At 40.8% G+C, this 21,122-nt stretch overlaps 1 protein-coding gene across 1 annotated transcript in view; it reads right to left on the bottom strand.

The window, feature by feature from the left end:
• Positions 1-19,718, bottom strand: part of LOC114221356 (formin-1-like) — a 290,129-nt gene extending 270,411 nt beyond the window's left edge. Inside the window, exons 1-2 of the mRNA XM_028119472.2 lie at positions 18,342-19,718; positions 16,383-16,500 (exon numbers count right to left, since the gene is read on the bottom strand). Of these exons, the coding sequence (XP_027975273.1) occupies positions 16,383-16,500; positions 18,342-19,718 (1,495 nt within the window). The remainder of the gene's footprint in view (positions 1-16,382; positions 16,501-18,341) is intronic.
• Between the last annotated feature and the right edge of the window lie 1,404 nt (positions 19,719-21,122).

Genomic DNA, 21,122 nt, shown 5'->3' with positions numbered 1-21,122 from the left:
TGCACCTTCTAAGATTACAATACAAGATAGAATATGTGCTCTAAGTAAGTCAAGAGAAATCCCTTAGAGGAGTCATCCTAGCCATGTCAGGTAGCTCAACACACAATAGCAGCTTTTTTCAAAGTTCCCTTCTACTTATTTGATTGGTGGTACACTGAAGAAGAAATCTTCACATTTAGGAAAAGACAACATCAGAATAAAACAAGCGGCAGATCATCTGAAAACCATTTGGTTGTTATTTCTATTGTAACAAATCTAGAGCTTTGCTGCAGTTACCATATACTTTGCTAATTAAAATGTAGGAAATGTCTCCATAGTTCCCTTTTTTCCTTATCATGAATTCACAGAATTTATTATTTTTGGCTAAGACTTTTCCTTATTTAAAATAACGGGAAAATCAGCAAACCAAATTCAGTATATCTTTTTTCTTTAAGATTTTATTTATTTGGGGCGCCTGGGTAGCTGTCAGTTAAGTGTCTGCCTTCCCTCTTTCACTGTGTCTCTCTGTATCAATTGCCAATTTTTTTTTTAAGATTTTATTTATTTATTTGACAGAGAGACACACCGAGAGAGGGAACCCAAGCAGGGGGAGTGGGAGAGGGAGAAGCAGGCCTCCTGCTGAGCAGGGAGCCCGATGCGGGGCTCAATCCTAGGACCCTGGGAACATGACCTGAGCCGAAGGCAGACGCTTAAGGACTGAGCCACCCAGGCATCCCCCAAATTCAGTATTTCATCATGATGAAATAGGACTATCCCAAGAATATTGAAATAGTTCCACACTAACAAATCTAAAATATTATCACTAGATAATCAGAATAAAGAAAATCACATGAATCAAATGATCGTTTCAATATACCCCTGAATTTAATACAGCAAATTCAAATCACTTTTTGTGATATTAACACTTAGAAACCCCAGTCTATAAAGAATGTGCCTTAACTTGATAAATGTTATTGACCAAAAATCTGCGACCAACATAATGCTTAACTGTAAACATTAGAAGGAAGCCTATAAAATCAGGAATAATACAACAAAGTCTACTATTCACTATTTTTCCAGCTTTGTTTTGGAGGTCATAGGCAGTAGAAAAGGACTAGAAAAATGATAGGTAACAACTTGTGTTTTATTTTCTACCGTTAAAAACTTGATTGAAAATGGGCAGGGAATTTGAATGGACATTTTCCCAAAGAAGATACACAAGTGACTAGTTGGCACATGAAGACTCTGATCATTAGAGAAATGCAAATCAAAACTACAATGAGATGCTACTTCACACCGATCAGAGTAGCTACTATTAAAAAACAAGCAAAAAATTAGCAAGTGTTGGCAAGAATGTGGGGAAAGCAGAACCTCTGTGTACTCTTGGAAGGAATGTAGAGCAATGTAACAGCTGTGCAAAACAGTAAGGAGTTTCCACAAAAAATAAAAGAATTACCATATGATCCAGCAATGCCACTTCTGGGTATACTCCCAAAAGAATTGAAACCAGGATCTCAAGGAGATATTTGTATACCAATGTTCATAGCAGCATTATTCACAATAGCCAAAAAGTAGAAGCAACCCAAGTGCCCATCAGTGGATGAATGATCAACAAAATGCCGTATATACATACAATGGAATATTATTCAGCCCTTAAAAAGGAAACTCTGATACATGTCACAACATAGATGAATCTTGAGAACATCATGCTAAGTAAAATAAGCGAGTCACAAAAGACAAATACTGTATGGTTGCACTTATATGGGGGTACTTAGAGTAGTCAAATTCATAGAAACGGAAAGTAGGATGGTGGCTACCAGAGTCTGAGGGAAGGGGGAAAATGGGGAGTTGTGTTGTGGGTATAGTTTCAGTTTTGCAAGATGAAAAACTTCTGGAGATCCACTGTACAACATGAATATACTTAACACTATTGAACTGTACTTAAAAATGGTTAACGCCTATTCATCTATTATGTAAACCATTATATGCTACATATACAAAGGGTGAATAAATGCTTTTGAATGAACAAAATGATAAAAAGTTTTTAATGGCTAAGATGGTAAATTTTATGTTATGTATATTTTACAATTAAAAAAACACAAATTGTCATGATTTATCTAAAAAAAAAAATCCAAGTCTCTCAACTGAAAAACTAGTAGAACCAAGATGAGTATAAAGTTAGAATTAGAAACATGGAAATCACTTTTTTATACTAACAAAACCAATTTTAAAACATGAGAAATGGATCCCATTTATTATCAAATACGCAGAAATTTAAATTTGCATAAACTATAAGAAAACTGTACAACTTTACTGAAGAACATAAAAGAAATCCTGAACAAGATCAAGAGATAAATTATGTTACTGGATAGGAAGACTCAGTATTATCAGGCCCCCTAATATTGATCTGTACTTTAATATAATTAAACATAATAATGTAATATAAAATTCAAATGGGATCATTTCACAGATCTTGAGAAACGGACTTTCCAGTTCACACACAAGAGTGTATGTACACAACTACCCAAACAAAATTTAGACGGAAAAAAAAGAATTGAGGTGATTTGAATTGCCAGACAACTAAATAACTTTAAAACTACACCAACTACAAAGACATAAAAATTGGCACAAGGCCTGATAAACATAACAACAAAAATATTAAAGGATCTAGAAATAGGTTCGTATACAGAAAGGAATTTATATATGTGAGAGTGGGCACTCCACATCTGCAGAGCAATAACTATTTATTAAACGGTATTGGAGGGGCGCCTGGGTGGCTCAGTCAGTTAAGCGTCTGCCTTCGGCTCAGGTCATGATCCCAGGGTCCTGGGATCGAGCCCCACATTGGGGTCCCTGCTCAGTGGGAAGCCTGCTTCTCCCTCTCCCACTCCCCCTGCTTGTGTTTCCTCTCTCGCTGTGTCTCTCTCTGTCAAATAAATAAATAATATCTTAAAAAAAAAAACTTTCTCTAAATGCATTAGTTCTTAGACTACTAAAACAACTTAAAACACACACACACACACAAACAAGGACACTAAGGCATAAATAGGTAATTAGTTTGCCCAGTAATTTGCCCAGTAAAGGTAATTAACTGAAGCCTAAAATTCAACCCCATGACATTAGATGCCACAGCCCAAGCTCCCTAATCATTACAGCAGATGGCCAAGCTTGACACCCCCTTATCTCTACCACACACAAAAACAAATTCTAGATTGAAAAAAAAAATCTCAACATATATGTGTATTAGCCAAAGTATACATATTGTTACAGCTTAGGTTAGAGAAATCTTCCTTAAAACCGTCACCAACAACAAATCCAGAAAAGACAGGACTACAACTACATAAAACAAAATTCCCATATAATGAAAGACGAGAGAAGGCAAAAAACATGGCAAGCTGGAGACTATGACTGCCAATACATACAACAGTCAAGAGACTAATTCCTTTAATATATAAAAAGCTCCTTCAAATAAGTAATAATAAAGACTAATGACCCAATTTACAAAAGGGAAAAGAAGAGCAGAAAGGAAGTCACAGAAGAAAAAATGAAAAGATGTCCAACTATTCTAGTATCAGAGAAATACAAATTAAAAACAATACTATGCATTTTTGACATCAGGTTGGCAAAAATTAAATGAATATTGGTGAAGTGTGAATAATGGACATTCTTGTTTTAGTTTAGTATTAATTGATTCAATATTTTAAGAGGGCAATTTTGTCCTATCTACCAGTGTTTGTAAGGGGCAAGGACTCTGACACAGCAATCCTAATTCTATCCTATCAAAGTCCTTACAGGTACGCACAACATAGACACAAAGATGCTTCCATGAAATTGCTGTACAACAGTGAAAGATTCTAAGTAATAAAAAGATCAATAAGACAATAGTTCAGTAAGTTATTACAGCTACTATTTTACTGACTACTCTGCAGCCATTAAAAAAAATGAGGTAGAATGAAAATGCTCTGTATGGACTATCATGGAAAGATCTCCTTATTTTTCTGAAATAAAAGCAGCCATGCGGTAGCAAGTTTGCAAGATACAAAGTTGAATACAAGGTCAATGAGAGAGAGAGAGAGAGAGAGAGATTCTAACAAAAAAGTCAGAAAATGGAATTTTAAAAAACATGCGCGACTGCATCAAAAATTTGAGAATACTTAGGAATAAATTTGAGTTTAAAGGAAATTGTGTAAAACCTCTACACTAAAACTGTAACATTGAGAAAAATTAGAGAAGACTGTATTCAAGTAAGTATTTTATTATGGAAAGATATATTTATGGAATTAAAAACTCAGTACTATAAAGAAGTCAATATCATCAAAATCATGTCAAATTTGATAAAAATTCTTAAAAGGCATATAGAAAGACAAAGAGCTGAGAATGACCAAGGTAAGAGAACACACTAGCAGACCATGACTTACTACAAATTTATAGTCATTAACACAGTGTTCGACTGTTACAAGGTTAGATACACTTAGAGAATAGTGGAACAGAATAAAGAGCTAGTGTGGTCGGGGGAAGGTGGGTTTTTCAGGAAAAACTTTGAGATAATTTGGGTATGGGAAAAACAAACTTGATGACCCCCCCCAACACATACACAAAAACTAATGCTCAGAATATTGTAGGTCTAAATGTCAAAGGAAGAGCACTAATGCCTTTCTAAGATAACTTAAGACAACTTATTTTCGTGACAGAGTTAGGGAAGGATTCCTTTAAGGTGGCTCAAAATGCCCTAACAATAAGGACAAGACTGTACTAAAACTGAGAATCTCTTCATCAAAAGGCCCCATTAAGAGAGAAAAAAGATAACCCACAAAGTGGAAGAAAACACTTCCAACACAATTAACCAAAGGACTCACATGCAGCATATAAAAAGAACTGCTTTACAACATAATAAAAGATGGACAACTTATGAAAGTCGGACATGTGACTTGAACAGTGACCTTGAATACCCAATGGGCCAAAGAGCATATCAAAGAATGCTTGATCAGGAAACACAAATTAAAACCAGAATGGCTCAAATTAGAAAGACCAACCACACTAAATGTTGGCAAAGATATGGAGCAGCCAGAACTGTGATGTGCTGGAGGTTGGAGTGTAAATTGTTATCATCGTGAAAACAAATATAAGAAAGTGATACTGGAAAGCCTTAAAAATGAACAATCCAATCAAAAAAGAAAATTACTGAGAATAAGGTGATGTAATTGTAGAACAGGACCCATGGTGAGTCACTAGGTAAGGCTATATGTAAATATAGCTTTGGGAATGATTGAAGACAGCATTTGGTTAAAGAATATTTTTAAAATCAATTTATAAGGTATAACATAACGTTCAACTTTAGGTGTACAGTTTGGTTAGTTTTGACAAATGAATCCCAGGGTTCAACCTCATAATCAGATATGTCCCCCCAAAATGTTCCCTCACATCCCTGTGCAGTCAATTCCTCTACTCTATATGATTTTTGTGACTATTGGTTAGTTTTGCTTATTCTAGTAAATCTGACGAATGGAAATGTATGGTATGAACTCCTGTGTATCTGGCTACTTTTGTTCAGCATAAGGGTTTTGAGATTAATCCATGCAATTGAGTGTATCAGTGGTTATTGCTGAGAAGCATCCTATTACCTGTTGTACATACTACAGTTTATCCTTTCACCTGATGATGGACATTTGGGTTTGTTCCATGGCCGTTATGAATAAAGCTGCTGCATTTGCATAAGAAAATAAATGTTACCATCACTTTGGGAAACTGATGGTATCATCTACTGACGTTAAATTCAGACATACTTTGTGACCAACAGTTCCACTCCCAAGTATATACCTAAGAGAAATTGTTCCTATGTGCACCAAAGGACATGTACAAGAAATTTTACAGCAACATATTCATAACAGCCCAAACCTGGGGACAACACCAATGTCCATCATCATTAGAATGAAGAAATTAGGATATATTCACACAATGAAATCCTAGAAGGCACTGAAAATAACCGAATTATAGGTACACACAACAACGTGTCCAGTTCTCCCAAGTGTAATGTTGAAGGAAAGAAGCCATATGCAAAAGGAGTCAGTTTCTATGAGGGTCAAAAGCAGATGAAACTAATCTGTTGTGTTAGAAGTCAGGAACATGGTTTCTTCTGAAGAAGGGTTAGTTGTGGTTACCAGAAGAGGGCAAGGTGGGGGCTTCTGGGAGGTAGGTAATATACTATTTCCTGATTTGCATGTTTATTTTGTTACCACTCAGAGCCATACACTTCAAATTTGAGCAGTTTTCCATATACATGTTATGCTTCAATAAAAAATAATAAAAAACATTTAAAAACTGGCTTTAAAAGAGTCAATATATAGGGGCGCCTGGGTGGCTCAGTCAGTTAAGTGTCTGCCTTCAGCTCAGGTGAGTCCCACATCAGACTCCTTGCTTGGTGGGGAGCCTGCTGCTCCCCCTGCTCGTGCTCTCTCTCTCTCCCCCTCTCTCTCTCTCCCCTCCTCTGACAAATAAATAAAATCTTAAAAAAAGAAAAATAAATTAAAAAGAGTCAATAGATAAATTTCAGTGGTATCACAATGATCTCAATTTATCTGTACAATAGTTATTTACAATTATTATCACTGTCCTCACTTTTATACATGAGGATAGCAACTCTGGTCAGAGCTACAAGACAGAGTCAAGCTACACGCTCAAGGCCCCGTAATGCGCAAACTCATGAAACCAGCAGCAAAGGTTTCATTCCAAACTTAGATATGTCCTCAAGATTTCCCTGCTCAATTTCTGTCTGAGACAGTTCACTTTTCTCATTGTATGTTCTCGCTCTCTCATCCAGTGTCTCCCTTTATCTGGAGGGGAAATGCTCAAGAGTTTAGACATTGAAACCTCGTGTTTAGTTATTTCTCAGGAAGACAGTAATTTGTTCTTTCTGTAGAACAGGAAAAATTTTACTTTTTTTTTAAGATTTTATTTATTTATTTGACAGAGAGACAGCGGGAGCAGGAACACAAGCAGGGGGAGTGGGAGAGGGAGAAGCAGGCTTCCTGCTGAGCAGGGAGTCTGATATGGGGTTCGATCCCAGGACCCTGGAATCATGACCCAAGCCAAAGGCAGACGCTTCATGACTGAGCCACCCAGGCACCCCAAATTTTAGTTTTGCAGCTGCTTTCTATGAAGGAGTGTGAGCCCTGTCTTCGCTGAGCTAGTTGATGGCTATGAGCCCACCAACAGGGGACAAGAAGAAGGAACCCAAAGGGGTTGCAGATGGAAAGGTGTGGTGGCGAGCTGGAAGGGAGGATGCTGAGGCAGGGCTTGCAGTGGCTGCTTGGTGGACCGGCCAGAGAAAGAACACTTGGCAGCTGTAAATAGACGGAGATTGGAGAAAGAAAAGAAAAATGGAACCACCTGGGTAGGTTTTTAAGGAAGAAGAAAAATATTGGCAGGAGGGATGTGTAAAGATCTGGCATAGGATATGGTATAAACTTCATTCTCATCTTCCCAAAAGAAGCTTCAAAGTAGATTTGAGTGCTTGTTTTATTTTCTCTATGACAATAAAATAAAACTACCGATATATATACAACCATTAAAATAAAAATGTTTATTCAAGTATCTCCTAAAATCAAATACATGTCCACCATGTACTTTAGCACATAAACTATCACCCAACAATGAGCTCCACCTGAACTTTGCAAGAATCTGCAAACCAGAGCATTTTTTTTTCTAAGCATCACTTTTATTGGCTTTCAGTAGCTTCTGTGAGCCTTGGAAGTGTTAAAAACACCATTAAAACTCCCCTTTTTAAATGTTTAGGAGTCAAATTGGCAACAAGAAATGACCTAGTCAATTTTTGTGGCTATGAGCTGGTATGGTACGCCTATGATCTCTTTTATTATACAGACTGACTCACTCAGGTCCCATCTTTTTTTTTTTTTTTTTAAATAACCATCATAATTCTTAAGTGCTCCTGGTCCCCATGTGTTTCTCTTGCTGGATCTTTAAATGTTAGTACATTGGCAGGAGAAAAAAAAAAAAAAACATCACTCTCCAGCCCCTCCCTGACTTGAAGTAGCCATTCTTCTCTTCCCATTGTAATCCCAACTCTTATTAATTATGTGTATCTTGGGGCGCCTGGGTGGCTCAGTCCGGTAAGCAGCTGCCTTCAGCTCAGGTCATGATCCTAGGGTCCTGGGATCGGGTCCCACGTCTGGCTCCCTGCTCAGCGGAGAGCCTGCTTCTCCCTCTCCCTCTGCCTGCCATTCTGCCTACTTGTGCTCTCTATCTATCTGTCAAATAAATAAATAAAATCTTTTGAAAAAATTATGCGTATCTTTCAGGAAGTCACGACCCCTTTGGCTCTCGTATGTAAAATGAATACGATGAACTAAATGATTTCTAAAATGTTTGCAGCTGTCAGTTTTTAATGTTGTAAAATTTCAGATTCTATATTTTAATCTCTTGCCTCTACTCCCCTGAGCCAAAGACCTTTACTAATAGTTCCTGGAAAACAACATGAAATTCCTCAGACACTGGTCCTCATTTTGGGATTCCCTCTGCTTCATATCAAGCTTTAGCTCTCATTTGTGTTGGAAGAGTCCATCTCTCTCCCCACAGCTCCCAGCTATGTAGCAAGTAGAAGCCTAACACACATTCCAATCACCTCTCATTTCCCAGTACATCCTATTTCTATGGCCACAAAAATACAAGACTTTCCTGCTTCTTAGTCTGTACAGCTTCCAATTTTCTGGACTATCACCATAACTCCATGCAAGTGATGGTGACATGTCACAAAGGCCTATAAAATAAATACACAATGAACAAACCTATTGTCTAGACTGTGAAAGAAGACACTTGGGATCATTTATCTAGATACAGGACATTAAAGGAAAATCTATTCATAGCTAATACAGCCTGTTAGCTATGAATGGAGAAGTTTTTTAAAGTACAGTAAGCCAATAAAATATTCAAAGATATTTATAGCTCTCCCTTGCTGGTGAGGCAAGGATGTCTGACTCACTAGGAAGGGTAGCGAACAGCTCTATCCTTTATAACCAAGGGAACCCAAATTAGAAACAAACCAGAGGGGCTCCTGGGTGGTTCAGTTGTTAAGCATCTGCCTTTGGCTCAGGTCATGATCCCAGGGTCCTGGGATCGAGCCCCGCATCGGGCTCCCTGCTCCGCAGGAAGCCTGCTTCTCCCTCTCCCACTCCCCCTGCTTGTGTTCCCTCTCTCGCTGTCTCTCTCTGTCAAATAAATAAATAAAATCTTAAAAAAAAAAAAACAAAAAACAGAAAGGAGGAGGATCTTTATTAAGTTGAGGGATGGATTATTTCCCTATCTGAACCAAAATATTCTAAAGAGGAATGTTCCCAAGCTACTCTAAGGTTCTGAGTGGTGTGAGTAAGCCCCAAGAAATGCCACATGTGGCAACAGCTTGCTCACTCCCAATACCCATGATGCCATGCTAGGTTGGTTCTCTTTTCTACCAAAGCCATAGTGCTCACTCTCAGCAGGGCAGCCCACGAGCCATCCCCCCAGCCCCAGGCTGGGTCTGAGCTGCAGCCAGTGGAGGGAAGAGCTTTTCCAGATGCATATTGGAAGAGAAACCAAAAAAGCATAGTTCACTTTGTTTCAGAAAAAATAAGTGCTTTTCTTCGGTGTATTTTCTCCTTCCATGGGTAATTAAGTCACTGCCAGTTTCCCAAATAGTATCATTTTAATGTACAACACCATTTTAATGTAAAACTCACAATAATTCACTTCACTTCCTCTCAGGATGCTGAGGCACACACCATGATAATAGGTCTTTACATTTCCTAATAAATAATCAGATGTTTCAGGTCCACCTTCATAATATAAAATATGAGATGAGCAGGAAAGGAAGCCCAGCTCTGGGCTGAGCTTCTGAATCAAAGGTTCACCTAACCCTGGGGAGGTGAGAGGTGGGGAGGAGGGGGGAGGGAGGTAAGGGTAAGTCCAGGGATGGCACTAGGGTAGGCGTAGGAGAGTCTGAATTGAATACAAAATTAACTGCAGTGTCTTCTTCCATACCTTTCTATCTTTGTTAGATTTTTAAAAGGAGCCTCGGAATATTCAGAATCACTAACCAGAGTAAAACAGAGGTAAGGTTCCCCTGGTATCAGCCAGCCAGCCAGTCAGTCGATCAGTCAGTCGATCAGTCAGTTGGTCCAAAATGTGGCCTTCACTCAGTCCAGCCCTGGCCTCAGAGCTGGTGTTCCTTGAGCCACTAGATTCTTAGGAATGCATCTGACTTTTAGGAAAAATAAATCATGAGCTACAAATTCATATCATGTTTTTTTTTTAAAAGATAACATGCCTAGGAATATATTTAGAAAAAATTCAGGCAATATTTTTTACCGAGTCAAAAAAGAAAATTTGAATAGTTTTGGAAGATATGTTCTGGAATAGAAATACTAAGCATTCTCAAGATCTCAGTTCTCATTTCTACCTTCACATTAATTCATAAATTGATGCAATCTCAGTAAAAATACCAAACAGATCCTTTCGAAACCAAGGTAAACTAAGGTTTTCTGGAAGAATAAGCAATCCAAAACATTTTTTTTTAAGTTGCATAAAAACTTGAGCAGATCCTGAGATGTATTTTAATGCTGAAATAATTAAGACACCCATACAAAATACTACAGAAGGCCCAAAACAGTCCCAAGCTTAGCATAGAGAGTAACTATGCTAGAAGCCTGCTGTAACATTAGCACCTTGAGGGGAAAAAATTGGTCTTAGATTTCTACCTCAAGCTATGCACCAAAATCAATTTTTGATATAAAATGGAAGGAAAGAAGGAAAAGTTAGAAAAAAATCACTTAATTTGAAAATATAGGTGCTCTGAGTAGGAGAGGACTTCTTAAGCCAAAAAAGAAAAGTTATATATTAAAATGAAAATAGATTTGACTATACAAATATTTAAAATGTTTTCACACTGGACAAGACAAGTAAAATTAAAAATAAATAATAAAGACAGAAACTTTTTTTCATTGTTTTAAAAGTACTGTTTTCAGGGCACCTAGGTGGCTCAGTTGGTTAAGCGTCTGCCTTCAGCTCAGGTCTTGATCCCAGGGTCCTGGGACTGAGCCCCATGCAGGGATCCCTGCTCAGTGGGGAGCCTGCTTCTACCTCCTCCCCTCCCCCACCCCGGCTTGTGCTCTCTCTCTTGCTCTCTCTCAAATAAATGAACAAAAATCTTAAAGAAAAAAGTACTGTTTTCATACTGAATATATTTACATAAAAATTAACTTTGATAATTAATATACATTGAAAACATTAAGGCATATACCCTTTCATTTAGCAATTCTACCACAAGAAATTTATCCTAATGAAACATTTATGAGCAAAAATACTTACAGAAGTGTTGTTTCCATTTTTACATTATTTTTAATACCTTGAAAAACTAAATCTCTATAAATATAATCATGGTTAAAATGTAGTCAAAAAGTACAGTCACATTTTCAAGTGTGAAAAGCAGCCTATACAAGATGATCAAAAAGTTTTTAAGTGGACGTCTGGGTGGTTCAGTCAGTTAAGCGTCTGCCTTCAGCTCAGGTCATAATCCCGGTGTCCTGGGATTGAGTCCCACATCGGGCTCCCTGCTCAGTGGGGGGTCTGCTTCTCCCTCTCCCTCTGCCTGCCACTCTGTCTACTTGTGCTGTCTCTGTCAAATAAATAAATAAATCTAAAAAAAAAATTAAAAACAAAGTTTTCAAGTGTTCAATTCACATAGGCCTTTCATAATCCAAAATGTTGGCAATGATTTCCCTGTGAAATAGAATTACAGAAAGTTTCTTTTGCTTTGGGATATTTCTGGTTATTTCCAAAATTCATTATTTTATTTTGTAATATAGGGAAACATTTAATACTTAGATCAGTAAATAAACTGAGATCAGTAAATAAACTCTCTACATTAAGGTGATGAAGGTATTCACAGAGCAAGGCTCTGAAGGATGGCCATTATATTTTCTATGAATCGATTAAAGCAAAAGACATAATCCTCCCACAGGATAAAAAACAGGACTTTTTCTTCATGCCATTGTATTAGAACCTTGTGTGGTCAGGTGTAATGGAAATAAATGTGTGCCAATTCTTCATGCCGACTGAGAGGTTGAGGAACCTCTCTAACCTGGAGTCTGCTGGGAGTGTAACTGTGCTCGGTATCCTGTATTTGCTGCTCCAGATCCACACTTCCCCTTTTGGTGCCCTATGCTGGACCCTGTTGTCCTAAAGGAATGGCATAAAGTGGCTCCCAGTCCTTGGACTTGTCTTTGGATTTGGCCAATGGCAGTGATGGGGCAGACAAGACAAAGAAGAGAGTCGGGCTCTTTACTTCCGAGCTCCTTTCCTGTCAAGCCCTGTGGATCGGCTTCATCCCTCTCCTGAGGGCCACAACTCCTATTGGGCAGCCCTCACCATACCACTCAGCCTCCCTCTAAAATTCTGGGTTTCCCCAGTGGCTTCTCCTACCCTTGCCCCTTCAAGTCTAGGGCTTTAAAAGCCTCTGTTAGTAGCACCAGATGTTGCCCCAGCTCTTAGTGCTTTCCCTAAGCCCTGCCCACAACTTTGTAATGAGTTCTAATAAATTCTCAATCAAATCATCCAGTTTGAGTTGGTCACCTGATTCTTGAAAGCACCCTGGTTGATATATTAATATATGTAATTATCCAAAAGAATAATAAGGCTAAGTGCATTTATCCTTCAAAAACCAAAAAGAAAACAAAAGTGACATAATATGGCTTAAATTTTTTCATGCTTGAGATAAAAAATAAGTTCAACCCTGTGTTAATGCTATGATTCGATGATTCTATGATACCAGGATCCTTGTGCTTTCCAGTTTTGTTTTGTTTTGTTTTGCAAGTTACTAACCCTTATATCACCTCGCCAGGTACAGAACAGCATATTAGAAGAGAAATAGCAGAGGGAGAACACTGGTTATCTATTTCTCACAAGACGAATTGCTTTGGCCACATCAAATATAAAGGTAGACATTTTTCTTAGGTACCCCCTTGTATGTTTCACAACACACCTTTTCACTTTGCTGTGACTGAGTTTTACTTTGCCCCAAGCTTTAAAATCTAATCAAGTTTACTGCATCCAGATGTTTCTGGTTTTGCAGCACAGTAAAGTAGCATGGACGCAACTGATTAACCATTTAAGTTGATTAACCATTTAAGGATATGAGGAGCTCACTGAAAGAGATTTCTCCTTAAAAAAACGAGATCATCCCACAAGGTTGTTTCAAGAGCCAACTCCTACACCCAAAGAAGGAAAGACAATTCTGAGAAGAATATGGGATCTGTCCATCAGATTGTCCCAATCCCATTTCCCAGGACTGGGGGGAGAGGTCGTGCTCTTTTCACTCCAAATTATTGCGAGGCATCCCAAACACAAAGCAGGATTGCATAGATAATAGTATAAGAAAGCACAGCACAAGAGATGGGAGAAAGCAATGCACTCTCATTTGAGGAAAGAAGTTCAGGCTCAGTGAATTAATACGGGAGCCCCTCAATGAGTAGAAGAGGTCAACTTCAGCACCAGTGACAAGTCCCCTGCACGATGGCTCTGATAGGGGCTGGTGATTCTCTTAGCTGGCACATCACCAAAGTTCCAAGAGCTCATATATTGGCAGTGGAAGTGCCTTTGATGGTGAGCGCAGTGTGATCAGAATGTCACTGGAAGCTCTGGGGGGCCAGAGGCTTTACCCGCCAAGGGTGGTAGTTACAGTGTCAGCAGCTACAGATGAGGCTGATGGCTTTGGAAGTGGCAGAGAGAGCCTCCTTAGCAGTGGGCACCAGCAACAGCAGTCAGTTACCCTCACATGAGTAAGAGAACTTCGGAAGACATAGTTTAAAGGGACAGGTTCTCTGATATCAGCTTTCTTTTTATCCATGAACAAAAGGTCAGTTTATAGTATTAGGTGGTCTCTTAAGCCCTCAGGAAGAAAAATCACTGAACGACAGTGTTATAAAGGAAAATCCAAACAGCGGCAAGTCTGAAGTGGCTGGGGCAGCACAAGGACAATGGGGGACGCATGATGACAAACATGATCTCGCTCCCAGCTCTGCCAAGGACTGGGCTTAAATGTTGATAGCACAGAATTCCAACAACACACTTGAAATAGGAACACTAGATTCTTGTATACCCCAGGAAAAATAAAGAGAATCGGGGCACCTGGGTGGCTCAGTCGTTAAGTGTCTGCCTTCGGCTCAGGTCATGATCCCAGGGTCCTGGGATCGAGCACCACATCGGGCTCCCTGCTCGGCAGGAGGCCTGCTTCTCCCTTTCCCACTCCCCCTGCTTGTGTTCCCTCTCTCGCTGTGTCTCTCTCTGTCAAATAAATAAAATCTTTAAAAAAAAAAAAAAGAGCATCGAAGATAGAAAAGCATAAGACTTTAAACCCTTTGAAATATGTTGATTCTAATTTCACTGTTTCTGTTCTCTCTACAGAGTGGCAAATTTTGTATGTCTCCCTAAAGGCAGGGAAACCAATGGAAATACCACAAAATGCTTTAAATAATAAACCAACAGTTGTCCCAACAACAATTGAAGAAAATCACAAGGAAAGTGTTAACTTCCTCAAAATTAGCAATAAATGACAAGGCAACCCTATGCTGGTATCAAGTAATGGGGTAATAAAAAGTTTACTGCAGGTGCAGGGGTATCTTAGTCTTATCTGATACCCACCAAACGGACATCAGCAGAGTAAGGAGCTCCCAGAAGGCTCTCAGGAAGCAGAGCACCAGCCCAGGGAGCATGGTAAGGAACACAGCCACAGTGGGAACTGGTTAGGGACTTGGATGTCTTCTTCAGACCACAGCCAGCCCACTCGGTCACTGTACTATCACAGCTCATTCCACAGCACTATCATTATCTGTCCTGCCCTCCCCCCCATCTCATCCAAGACCTTAGAAAGCTCTGAGAATACAGATCATGACAAGCCAAGACTGGGAAAGCCACTGATGAGGTCAACTACAGTGTTCCTCTGAGCTTCTGGAATAAGGAATTTTTGCAGAGGTATAAATGCCCCACAAATATTACTTGAAGTGGGCTGAAAAATCATTTATGACATTGAGTCGTAACTTCTCTAACTTCTTTACTCAGCAAATGCTCATCATTACAAGGAAGACTGCTACAATCTACTCGTAGGAACAGGACTTAGGTCACCAATATAAACTAGGAATAAGAAACTCATAGAATTTGGTTTTTCATTAAAGCAAACTTCAGTACTTTTAAGTGTTCAAACTGTGCCTGATCATGAGAAAGAATTTGGCAGGTGGTTCAATGATTGTAACAACAAGCACTCCAATTTTGGAAAAATCAACTGTAAGTAAGAAGACTGGATCAGCTATATATTGTTTTTCACTAAGGCCAAGATACTTTTCATTCTAAAAGTCAAGCACTGCAGAAAACAAATGCTGTGAAGTAGTCTTGGGATAGTCAGAAGTCTGCAATTGCATAAATCAAGGCTAAAAGCCATCAGGTTGTAGAACTGAAGATTCATTGCCACCTCAAAACGCATCTGTGTTCTCAATCACTGAAGTAACAAGATACTGCAGAAAAACCACGTATTACTAACCCACCCCAAATTTGATCCATTTATGTCTGTCAGTGAATAGGAATGGAAAGCACTTTTCTCTAAATGGATAGACTGATCCTTATATACACACATACCCTAAGACAACCAGAAAAATATGTCTGCATAGGTAATCTTGAAATATCAGGAAGAAGACAAAGAGGTTTCACCAGAGATACATAAACACATGTATTCATTTAAGACACACCATCCTCTAATTCTTGTTTTTTTATTTCATGTGAACCTTTCAGGTAGAGTAAAAATATCTAAATGCCCATTCCATCTTAATATATTCAAGCAAAGCTCCTGGGAAGTTTTCCAAAGAGTTAGATTGCTTTAAAATTGGCCCATGCATTAAATAAAGCTTTGTCTCACAAAAGGGAACGAGTAACTGATACAGTCTCTGTACATTCACTCCACACAAGGTTCCTGTAGCTGGAAAGCATTCTCAAAGACAAACAACAAATCAGATCGCAGCTCTGGAGACTCATAGGCTGCCTCTTCAAGCAAACCTGCCGGCTCGCAACAGTATGAGGGCCCACCATCTGCTTCCCGAGGAATGTGTAATCTACCTGCTCTGTTAGTCCCCCAAAGGTTCTCCTACTTTCCACACCGGCCGCCCTTCATTCATTCCATGGCCTTTACCTTTCATCTCTAAGAAATGCATCAATGATAATTGTGCAAAGTTTCCCTTGAACAGCACAACCAAAAAAAAGCCTTACATTTTGCAGAGAAACAAAAACTCAAATTCTGGGAGGACTGAACTGGCACTAAAAGCCACGGCAGCAAAGGATTCGTTCCACGGGTACCTGGCTTCTTTTCACATTACCTGCTTCGGTGTACTTCAATCCCACTTTTTCTTCTGTGTCTTTTGTCTTCGGGGGTGGCCAGACAGCTTGGAGTCTGCCTGGAGTCCTATCGTCCTGCTCAGTGGGGCTGTGGTCCGGCTGTTGAAAAGCAGGTAAAGAAAAGAATATGTTACATGAAATGTGGCCAGAGCGAATTAACCCCTGAAAACGTGCTACCTGTAACTCCAAAATTAATTTTAATGGCCAGATGCACATTGCGCTTATTCACTATAATTGAAACATCTCCCTACAGAGTGACCCTTTTCCAGAAAGGTAAAGTGATCTGTAAGGGTGGAAAAAACAACAAAAAACAAAACAAAACAAAACAAAACCCTCAAGGCCAAGTACGATACAACCATTAATAGATGATGTTTATCATGTAACTATTTTTTTTTCATAAATCACAAACTTTGAGCTGAAGATACAGATATAAACGCACTACGATCAGGTACATTTATAGGAATGATTATACATGTATCCCAAACAACTCCAGGGTATTTTATAATATAAAGACTAGTTTTGCATCTTCCGTGATCAATAGCTGTAGGTCAAGATAAATTTCTCTAAGCACTCGACATTGTTGATTTCAACTGGTTTTTCTTTCCTTTAAATAAATGACATAGGGCACCTGGGTGGCTCAGTTGGTTAAGCGACTGCCTTCGGCTCAGGTCATGATCCTGGAGTCCCAGGATCGAGTCCCACATCGGGCTCCCTGCTCAGCAGTGAGTCTGCTTCTCCCTCGGACCCTCCCCCAGCTCATGCTCTATCTCATTCTCTCTCTCAAATAAATAAATAAAATCTTTTAAATAAATAAATAAATAAATAAATAAATAAATAAATGACATAGGCTTCATATTCAAGCCTATGGGTTGATTTTTACAACTAGGAGAATGCTGTATTGTGTTTAATTTTCAACTACATCCTAAGAATGTTTCCAAAAGATTTTTAAATTTTTAACGCCTTAACTGATCAACTATATAAGAGGGAATGGTAATTACAAGCTGAGGAAATACTAAAATTCTATTGTTGTTATGAACATTTAAGATCTACTGGACAGGTGTTTGCTAGTCTTTATAAATTACCTGAATTAATTCTCCTAATAGTAACACTAATCCACTAATTAGATGGTTACCATGTGCTAACTTCACTTACTCTTCACAACTACCGTATAAGGTAAGGGTTATTTTCTTCATTTTGTGGATGAAGGGATGGAGGCTCTGAGGTGATCAAGGTCAGCCAGCCAGTAAATGGCAGAATTAGAATTTAAACCAGGTCTCATTCTAAACCCAGTGATCAGGATGCCTTGTAACGAACACGGAACATTTTAATGATATCACAAACACATATTTCGCCAAAGGGCAGACTTTCAAAGTTAAAATAGAGTTTATGCAGAGGTATAATTAAGAGGTGAGGAAATGTGGGTTCTATCTCCCTATTGCATTGCTTCCGCGTGCTGTTTAGTTTTTTATAAGAACATGTACTATTGGGGCACCTGGGTGGCTCAGTCATTTAAGAGGCTGCCTTCAGCTCAGGTCATGATCCCAGGGTCCTGGGATCGAGCCCCACATCAGGATCCCTGCTTCTCCCTCTCCACCGCTTGTGTTCTCTCATGTTCTCTCTCTCAAATAAATAAATAAAATCTTAAAAAAGAAAAGAACATCTACTATTAATGTTTAAACTCAGAGTGACAGTTTTCCCTTTCTGCCCTCACATCTTTATGTATATCCCTCTTTTGACACTCCAGAAAAATATAAGGAAGACAGAAATCGCTAGTTTAACTGCATACTCCTTGCAAGGACGATTTGATCATAATCCTCTTTCACCTAGAAGAGATTCACTAACAATAGGTAACTGGGATTCACTTTGACAGGAAACCTGAAAAAAAAAAAATACAGCAGCATTGCATCTTACGACAAAACCCCAAACCCAATTCTACATACGCTTTTGGAATCAGAGGGGCCGTCCCCTGGCCTTGACCTGGATCTTTCAAACACAGCTCTTAAGGACTCCTTCTCATGCTTCATCTTACGCTTGAGAGCTTCCAGCTCAGAGGTGTCAGCTGTGGTCCCCTTTTTGGGGGGGCGAACGAATATGGCTTTAAAGGCCTCGAGGGCTGTCTCTGGAGGCTTTGGCTTGACCTCTCCACCCCGGGTCTGGGCTCCACTGGGGCCACTCTGGCTCTCCTGGGCAGCACTGCAGCCCATCTCCTCCTTCCTGGGCTGCTCGGGGTCTTCTGCCTTCACTTCCGCTTTGGGCATGTCAAGGATGAACAGCTGAGAGAGCTGCTCCAGGAGAGTGGGAGTGGCCTTCGCGTCAGTTGTCTTCTCCCCAGTCTTCACTGTCTGAGGCCCTGCCTGGGCTAAGGACTTCTGAACAGGCTGTGTCAATTTGAGCAAAGCCAGGTCGCCATCCTTTGGTTTAATTTCAGTGATGGTCTCCCCTCCCTCACCTGTAGCCCCCTTCTTGAGCACACGAAGCCCGCTAAAAAAGGCTGGAAGCTGCAATGACTTCTCTCCGGGGACTTCTTTTTTAGATGAGGCATTCTTGGTGACACCGACACTCAAGTTCTGGTCTGTTACCGTGGGGAGGACTGGGGAACTTTCTTCTGCAGCTTGTCCTTGGATGGGGCTGTGCTCTGTCTGAAGGCTACCATCACCAGGTTGTGGTTTGCTACTTATCTCAGATGGAGTCCTCTGAGGATCTTCTGCACAGAGCTCTGCATCCTCCCTTTCCCCAGTGGTGCTATTTTCCCTACGATCACGTGGCTTTTCTTTGGGATCCTGAGATGGCTCAGATAAAACACTGGAGGACGGTGGGCGGCTGGTGTTGCTTCCCTCTTCTGGCTGCTGGCCACCATCATCAGAGTCGGAATCACTGGTGGTGTTCACAAGGGTCCCACGGACCATAATGACATCGTCTCTGTCCACACTCTGAGTACTGAGTGGGAGCAGCTCTTGCCCAGGGAGAGAAATCCCTGCCCCTGCTAGTCCCTGATTTCCCTCTGACTCCGGCTCCACCCCCGCAGTCTTGCCATCATTTCCAAGGTCAGGTAGAACCCGCGCCTCTGCCGCCTGCCAATCCGAGCCCTGGCTGCGATCATCCCGCTGAGGTACTGGATCCAAAGCTAAACTGTGGAATGCCTTCAGTACCGCGTCTTTCTCATCAGGCTTCACAGAGTCCAACTTACTTGTAAACCCAAACAAAGTTTTCATAGAGAACTTGCTCAGGATCGACTGAGCCACTTCAAGTCTGGCTTCAGGTTTTTCTGGTTCCGAGACATCATCACTGCCGTTCAGAGAGTCTCCAGCGTCCTCCATGTCTCGGCAATGCCCTTGGTGCAGGTTCTGACTTTTGTCACTTTTCCCTGCTCGCTCAGTTTATCCACACCATCGGCTCTGAACTTACAGGACAGAGAGCAACAGTACCCGGCAGCCTGACTCAGCCGCAGAGCAAGCACACTTGGTCTCTTTCAGGTCACTTGCTGGGCCCTCCTTCCGGAGTGTGGGCGAGGATGGTATGCCCGGGCCAGCTGTGAGAAGTCCGCGGAGCTTTATGCCCAGACGCCGCTGAGGCTGCACACCTTACTACACACGAACTGGGGAGGCTGCTCCTCTGGGACTTCCGTATTTATTCCCGTGGACAAAAGGGTTTTTGTTGGAGGGAAAGTCAGCCTGCCCCCAGTCATCCCGGCCCAGGACTTCGCTGTGAGCTCCGCCCAAGTGCCTCCCGGTAGCTTTCAACTTCCTCATTGGTGAGCAAGGGAGGCTCCAGAGCGTGCTGAGCCGGCAAGCAGATCCTGACAGCCCTTGACCCCCCACACCCCACCCCCCTTCGCCCAGCAGCCCAAGAGATTCAAAAGTGAATCAGCAGAAATTGACTGAAACGCTTTTGAGGAGCTCCCTTTTGCCATCTAAATTTTGGTCGGAAGCCTGGGCCCCATTCCAGCCAAAAAACCTAGCAGCACACACAGATCAACAGTCACTTACAAAACCCAAAGCAAAGAAAAGCAAGTAAAGAAACAGAGGATCTCAAAATGCCCAGAACTCTCAAAAGCAGTAATTTACTGCTCTTGAAACTTTTTTTTTTTTTTTTTTTTAATGCTTTCTTCCGCTTCCCTGCAGGTCTCATCTGGAATGCAGATTTTAGCTGCCGGGGCCAGGGGTGAGGGGGAACCAACAGGACTGGTTTCAGATTACTGCTGTTTTAGCTCTGCCCTGGTGTCTCACTGTTCTACAAACAGGTACTGAGGCTAGCACGCCCACCACGCCCAGTGTCCACCAGCCTTAGGCCGGCAGAGTAAACAGCCCCAGCCCGGCAGGAATGATTACCCTCCACACGCTCTGTGCCAACCTCAGGCTTCTGCTCAGCAGCTCTAACTTCCTGGTTTCCTTAGGAATCCTGGTGGCCGAAGGGCACCCCTCTCTGCTTCAGCGATCCAACCAACTAAGTGAAACCTGGCTTGCTACAAGGTAACACACAACCTGCCTTGTTAGGCAAAGCGATTCAGCAAAGGTCCCCAAGGAGCCACATTCCCCTAAAGAGCAAGACATCTGAAAGCTCTCTGTCAGTCAGGTTTCTATCACAGACCCAATTTGCCTAAAACAAGAACAGGACGGACCAAATCACCATCAAACATCAGCTCAAGGTAGTTTCCAACCCTCTGATTATATGCTGGGAACCTGGCAACCAAGGACATGGAAAAATTACGGCTCTGTTTCCTG

This window comes from Eumetopias jubatus, unplaced genomic scaffold, assembly GCF_037043125.1.
Source record: "Eumetopias jubatus isolate StellerSeaLion01/CBP00866 unplaced genomic scaffold, mEumJub1_p1.0 scaffold_7, whole genome shotgun sequence".
Classification (NCBI taxonomy): Eukaryota; Metazoa; Chordata; class Mammalia; order Carnivora; family Otariidae; genus Eumetopias; species Eumetopias jubatus.
This window is presented reverse-complemented; position numbering and strand designations above follow the sequence as displayed.